The 7,467-nt window shown below is 40.7% G+C and overlaps 1 protein-coding gene across 1 annotated transcript in view; it reads left to right on the top strand.

Annotated features, from left to right (window-relative positions):
* Positions 1-7,467, top strand: part of LOC104527074 (metalloprotease TIKI2) — a 140,850-nt gene that overhangs the window by 24,745 nt on the left and 108,638 nt on the right. The window contains exon 3 of the mRNA XM_010170691.2: positions 1,153-1,327. Coding sequence (XP_010168993.2) covers positions 1,153-1,327 — 175 coding nt within the window. The remainder of the gene's footprint in view (positions 1-1,152; positions 1,328-7,467) is intronic.

Raw genomic sequence — 7,467 nt, 5'->3', positions numbered from 1 at the left:
CTAAGACTTGCTGAAAGCTTTTGGAGAGGTGGTATGAGCAAAGAGGGTGGAAAGAGACAAATATTGTTGTGTTAAAATCATGTGACCAAGTGGGAAGGTAAGGGGTGGGCTGAAAAACAAAGACTGAAGACCAGTTTTAGAAAATGAGTACAGGAATTTGGGATAGCAGAAAATCAGAGAAAGAACTAAACCAAAGTAACAGAGTCCTCGCATCCGGTATTTCAGCACAGTGAGTGGGGGATGTTCCCCCTATGGGCTGTGCATGCAATATCATTACCACCGACTCAGATTAACACTGGAAATCCTGGCAGCTTTACATGTACCCAGGGACTCAGAAATCTGAATCTGGGTTTTGCAGCTTAAGCTGCTTTCCAGTGGTGAGGCACAGGACATTGCTGGGAGGTGCCTGGGTCCTGTTAGCAGTCATCAAACACTGCCCACATACAGCACTTCTCCCTGCAGGGCCTGTAGGATCCCACACTCTTATGGCAGACCTTAGACCCTCACCATGTCAGAACAAGTTGCCTGTCCCAATAATTAGGGATTTCTCTCTTGTGTGTCCCCTATATCTCAGATCTTGACTCACTCTTGGGTCTGCTGCCCTGACTAGAACAGTCCTTGGGTGTTTAACCTTTACCCTATTTACATCATCCTGTGTCTGGATTTGGTAACCTTTCCTATTTTTTAAGTGATAGATTATTAAAAAGAAGCATATAAAAGCCAAATCTTGCAGTCTTTACTCAAGTTCATGGTGACCTTGGCTGAGAACAGATTACAGAACTTGTTCTGGTGTTAAATAGCCAATGAACTGTGTTGAACAAGCAGAGAATAAAGGTTTTAATAACTCACCCAAATGTAACACCTAAAACTACATTCTGCTGATGAAACAGAGGAAAATCAAAATGATCTTAAGTTTCATTTAGTAAAATAGTAGTTTCACATTAAAAGAAATTGTTGGGTGGTGATTTGTTTTTGTAGAGTTCCTAGCAACCTCTTAAGCTCTTATCCTCCAGTGAGATATATATATATATAAAATTTTTTAATACTAGTAAGGCTCATGTGGTTTAAAAAAGGCTAGATTAAAACATCCAGTGTTTGGGGGATTATTTAACCACTGTCACCTGAACTATAGTCGCTCTCTCTCCACTTCAGGTTCCCAACTTCATCAATACAACTCTCCCACCCCACGAGCAGGTGACGGCTCAGGAGATAGACAGCTACTTCAGACAGGAGCTCATCTACAAGAGGAATGAGAGGATGGGGAAGAGAGTGATGGCGCTTTTAAGGGAGAACACAGACAAAAGCTTCTTCTTTGCCTTTGGAGCAGGTATGACATGATTTTTTTTTTGTTTTACTTGGTTATTGGAAGTAAAGTGGTTTGAACACTTCAGGGTTTTGTCTCTGGTCCTGCAGGAAGATTTTTTTTAGAGGACTTCCCTTTGAAGCAGAAGGGCTTTTGTTTGTCTAAGCCTGCTTCTGAAATGCAGTGAGTTGGTGTAGGAGGTGGGTCTGGGTCCAGCCAGGCTGTGGACAGGCTGCACTCCTTCGCTTTCCATCTGATGGTAGAAATGTGAAGCTGTTAATGCTTTTCACACTGTTGCGTGTGTTCCCTTCCCAGCCCAACCTGTGGACTTCTTGGGCTATGTTCCCATCATGGTTGTGTTTGTGGCTGCAGGTGTATGTAGGAGATGGTTGAAGTGCCTTTGAATTGAACTGCAAGCCCCAGTACTGATGGCAGTGGCTGTGGGAATACAAACCTTGCTGTGGCATAGGCACGTGTGTGCGTGGCTCAGGGTGCTGGCCTGGGGTTTCAAACCTTTTGGGGCTGCTGTAGTTAGACTTTCTCGATGGATGAGGTAGTGACTTTGGTGGTGTATCTGTACAGACTGCCTGGTTTTGGACCTTGTACAAGTGCATGAGTTACGTGTGTAGCTAAACACCAGCATTTTAAATCATTAAACAGAAATCCAGTGTATCCCTCTGCCCATTTAAATCCTCTCTGTGAAGTCTGCAGAACAAAGATGTGTATAGTACTTCTGTGAGTCTGTGACACTGCATGCTACTGTCCTCTCTCTCTCCTTTTTATTTTTTTTTTCCCTTTCCAATGGAATTCACATTTCTCTGTGATAAGCGTATAAATAATAACTGTTCAGGCTCCAGTTCAGCAGAATCCTGAGCACCGGCTTAAGTGGCTCTTTGAGCCCCCTCGACTTCAAGGCAGCCCGAGATTGTTGTGCCGAGAACTGATCCGCTCCTCCTGCTCCCTCTTCTTGACAATTTCTCATTTTTGACAGAACTTTGCTTCTCATCCCATGGTTCTCGCTGTGAACTTTGGCAACAACTCGCCTTTTGCTACTCGCTTTGGTGGGAATTTTGATTAAAGACTGTGGGGTTTAGCAAAGATACATGCATTTTGATGTATTTATTTTTTGAGTGTATCCAGACTGAGTTTTCCCAAGCTTATTTAATCTCAAGCTTTCCTGATATTTCTGTCCAAGGAGTCTTGCTTAACTATTTTTACAGTAGGAAAATATATCATGGTGTTTCATAATTGGATGGGGATTAATAAAAAACAGCTTGTCTAGCCCATGGAGTGAGGTTTATCAGAGATTATCAAACATGATGGTTTTGATGAAGTCTCCAGTTTTGCAAGTTCCTTAACCAATACATACTGGAGCTGGGAGGATAAACTGGGCACTGTTGCCCACTTGCCCTGCTCTGTATGCACTTTTCCTGGCCATCAGTTACCACAACTTGAGGCAGTTTCTTGGACTAGATGGGTCATGGATCCAATCCACCGTAGCTATTTGTATGTGCTAATAACAGAAATGAAATTAAGCAAATGGATGCTAATTACATATTGTTTTCTGTAGAAAGTCGTATCTAAGTTGTGGGAGGCTTGAGCTTTCATTCCCTGTCCCCATGAGAGAGCATCTACCTGAAACTTCTGGACAGCATCACTTGGGTAGGCTGGCTCATAGACACCAAGTCCTTTACTCTCCATTTCTGGTGATGATGAAAACCGCCTCAGTTGCTGGGTTATTTTCTTCCCCAGTGCTGACTGTAGCAGAACAGAGCAGATACATGCAGCAGGATTTCTCGAAAACCAGGGAGTGGGAGACACCGAGGAAAGCGTTTGGGTTCTTTGTTCCCGCATCCCTTTGGCCCTTCTTGCTAAAGTGGGCCATCCCTACTTCAAGTACAATTCATTCCACCCTCTTCTCTGCAGTATTCTTTTCTTCATTCAGTAAATACTGAGAAAATTATTAATTTTTCAATGCCAAAACTCTTATGTGGCTGAAGTGCAAGCAAGTTCATTGCTCTTATGACTCAAATGCAGTTTTTCTCCTGAAGGTTTTTTTGTTTGTTTGTTTTTCTTTCATGCACTGAATTAAGAGTGGCTTTTATTGATACAGTTTGTATTTTGCATTCTTATATGAACTTCTTGATTTTTAAGGGGGTTTTTGTGTGTGCTTGGGTCACAAATTCAAATTGTTTTCTAAAACCTTGAGGGTTTGGGTTTGCTTTTTATAAAAATGAAGGGTGTTTTTGATGAAAGTTGAGGCTTTCACATATTCCCATGAATTCTGAAGTGCAAAATTTTAGGAATGCAATCTTTGGTTAGGACAGGCATGATAGAGTCTGTGGGAGTCACTTCATTTAAAATTCTGCGTATTTAAGACTAACATGATAGAGGGGAAATAATTAAAAAAAAAAAATTCTGTATGATATACTCCAAAAGGTATTATTCTTATACTAAGTGTGATCTCTGCATTAATCCATTTATTTTGAGAATATTGGAACTAATGAATGAATAATAATTTAATGATATATGTATATTATTAATTAGTTTCCAAATTTCATAATCTCCATCACAGTTTCTGGGAAGGGAAGAATTTGATAAAACAGTGCTGGCAAATAAAACTAGGAAAATAAACATTTTCCTAAATAAGAAAATAAACCTGTTAATGAGAAAAACACCTTGGGAAAACTTCACCAAATGCAATGTTATAGACCGGGGCAGCTGTAAGAGGAGTCCCAAGCCCTGCACGATGATTCATTTGGACTCGGTGACTTCCTGTAACTCACAGGTATAGCTGGAGCCAAGGGGCTGGGGGACAGGGTCGTACCCTGAGAACAGCTCTCCCACGGTAGAGTCCTGCCTGTTTCCTCCAGTGGCTTCCCCACAGGGGGCCATCCCTTGTGGAAACTGCCACAGGTAGGTTCACCTGGCTTTTGCGCAGCTGCATGTAGCAGTTGAAGCTCTTGCTCTGTCATGACACTGTCCTCAGCTTGATTTAAGATCCAAGTGCCATGGATGAGTAGTTCAATAGCATCTAACACTGAATTAGTGTGATGAGTTTGACTAAGCCAGGAGATACCATGCAGGTGTCTTTGCAGATTACAATCTGGTTTGGTTCATTGTATTGTTTTCAATTACTGCAGCAGTAAGACATTTATAGACTCCTCCAGGAGTATGTACTGTTTTTTTTAGAAAAAAACAAACAAACAAAAAACCAACAACCAAAAGCAAAAACAACCAAAACACACACACCCCAAAACAACCAAACCCAAACCACACACAGGGTTCACCATGACCAAAAGCAGTAGTTTACAGAATGAAATCCATGGCTGGCTTCAGCTGTAAAACAAGATTATGATATCCTGGCTGTCTGGTGGTACAGGAGCCCAGAGCTACAGAGCTGGAGGGCGCCGGTGTCTGTCAGCAGAAAGTGTGGTTGGTGTCATGGGTTTGGACTGGAAGAAATCCCTTCTGGGTTGAAACATGGTAGAGTGTAAAGCCTACAAAAAGGTACTTTTCCATCAGAAAAACCATAGCTTATCCACTGTAAGCTGAATTCCCACCTGGCTGGATGAAAACGTGTGGCTGAAGGGAGATGTGGCAACTCCTCTCAACAGCTCTAAATAAACCTTCTCATAAGGCAAGATCCCACACCCTGGTCCCATCAGATCTGGCAGGTCGGATCCCCCCTGGAAACATCCCACTGGTTTCAGATGGGAAAAAGATCAAACCCAAGGAAAGGCACAAGAAATAAGAATTGTGTGGAAATTGGTGCAGAGTGCTGCTCGGGTACAGCAGGAGTCACCCTGGGAAAGCGCTGCTGTTCTTCTGAAGAAGAATGCTTATTTAGCAGTAAAGCTGTGGCCATTGGGCTGACTGGAATATAGCAGGCAATTAATTTAGTTGCCTGTGCAACTCTGCATGTTTATGGTCTGGTTATTAGCTATTTTATACATAGAATTTCTACAGTTTTCATCCCACCTTGCTTTTAAATGAAGCCTGATCAAAATCTTTCAACTGGTAGTTTTTCAAAGCAAACTGGGCATTTGAGGAAAACAGAATTTTTCTGTTTGCTTCTGAAAAATCAAGTCTACTTATTGCAGATGTCGATCAAAATCCCAAGTGCCTGCATGTCATTGTTCTCTTCTGTAAAGTGGGATTCCCAGTTAAACTCTTTTGCTGTGTGCCATTTAGAGATGAGCTGCGAAGAGCTCATGGTGCATCATAGGAGAAGTGGTTCAGAGTCTGGTCTGTTACTGAGAACAAGGCTGTGAAGCATCAAACAGACAAGTCCTGGGGGCAAAGGAGTGGTAAGGGGACAGGCATTTGAATATCCAAGCAAGCTAAGATAAAAGTTTAGATCTACAAAGTGCAGCAAAGCATTTTTAAGCTGTTGAAAGACTTTTTTTTTTTTTGTTCCAGTTAGAAGTATTAAAACAAAGAAATTACACAATTCTAAATGGAGCTTTTCAGTTTTCTGCCATTTTTAAAAATAAAAAGTAGACTTTTCAATAAATTTCTCCCTTCCCCGCTTTCCATTACTTACAATTTAAATACATTTGAGCAGTTCAGATTTTTAATTTATTCCTTTGTAAAACACGTAGAAATGAAAATAGCCATTTATTCTTTTTACTTTAATTTCTTTCTCCTCTCCAAGAAAAATACAGGCTTTGGGTAAAATGGGACCCAGCTCTGCACACTTCATTCTTCTCCTGCCAGGGTTTACCATATTCAGAATTAATGTGCAAATCTCACCATAACTATATTCACAGAAACTATACTAATGAAACAGCATTTATTCTTTGTGCAGTTAAATTATATTTTTCAGGTAACAGACATGGTAATTTTTTGCTTTGAGTGAATACAGGTAGCTAAATAGAGTACTTTCAAATAGAATTTGGGGGTTTGTTGGGTTTTGTGTTTTGAAAATCCATCCTGGATTGCTAAGAATTATTCATCCATGATAACAGTGAAGCGCCTTAGACCTGATATGTACAGGCAATTTATAAAGGTCCATTTACAGTCAAGAAAAAGATGCAGCCAAGAGCACATGGGCTGTTAAAAAGAGTTAATATTTTGGCAACTAAGACTATACACATGAAGTCAATGTTTAAGAAAAAAAATCACTCTGGTTTATTTCATTTTTATGGGCAAATAATTTTCAAGTAACACTTATGATAACAGATGGATAAATTTATGTCTGCAGTTAATTTGAACGATAATTTCCTTAGGATGTTTTACTTACTTGCATGCATTTCTCTCTTTCTTTTATGAGAGCTGTCAGTTTTGTAGCTGAGAGCTGGATTTACTGCTTCAGAAATTCAGATGCTGCCCCAGTTCATGATGTTTATTAGCAGCCAAATCAGTAGGCTTTAAGACAGTGTTTTTAGTTATTTAAAATAATAAATATATCATGGAGAATATTCTTTTAGTGCTGAGAGAGAGAGTTAAAATGCAAGCACCATAGCATCTCCCACAGCAAGAAGGGAATCGAAATGCCTTTGGACCACAGTCCTGTGGTAGAGAAAAGCACTTGTTTTCCCACCCGACAAGGTCCAGGCAGCTCCCTACATCTGAGAAGTTAGAGGAGACCCGGGCTGTTGTCCATGGTGTGGTGGAAGCCAGAGTGGGTTGGTGACAACAGCTCTTGACGAAGTCAGTGTGTGTCAGCGGGGATCAATGGTATGAAAATTGGACTTTTTTTGCTTAGCTGTGGGCTTAGGTGGCTAAGATTAAGTACCTACTTGCTGATGAATTAGGTTTAAATTTCTGAGATGTTCTGCAAGAAAAAAAGATAACAGACTCTGTTGTAGATGTTTGTGTGCTCCCTGAAAGCAGAGGAATTTGTCCTGGAGTAGGAACAGCAGAAGTAGGTTTTGATGGTTTCTACATTCAGAACAGGTGAATTCCATCTCCATCTTGCACAGTTTTCTCAGCCAGCATTGGGTCAGCAGCGTCATCTGTAACGATTCTGATCATCATAAATGAGACTGTTAACAGTAATCATAGAATAGTTTGGATTGGAAGGGACCTTTAAAGGTCATGTAGTCCAACCTCTCAAATAATAATGTTACATATTGTTTCCAAAGTCTTTTGTAAATGTTATCTGATGATTCTTCATAATGGGACTCAGAAGTGGGTCACACTGTTTTCACTAGGGAAAG

This window comes from Antrostomus carolinensis, unplaced genomic scaffold (assembly GCF_000700745.2).
Source record: "Antrostomus carolinensis isolate BGI_N321 unplaced genomic scaffold, ASM70074v2 scaffold3406, whole genome shotgun sequence".
NCBI lineage: Eukaryota > Metazoa > Chordata > Aves > Caprimulgiformes > Caprimulgidae > Antrostomus > Antrostomus carolinensis.
This window is presented reverse-complemented; position numbering and strand designations above follow the sequence as displayed.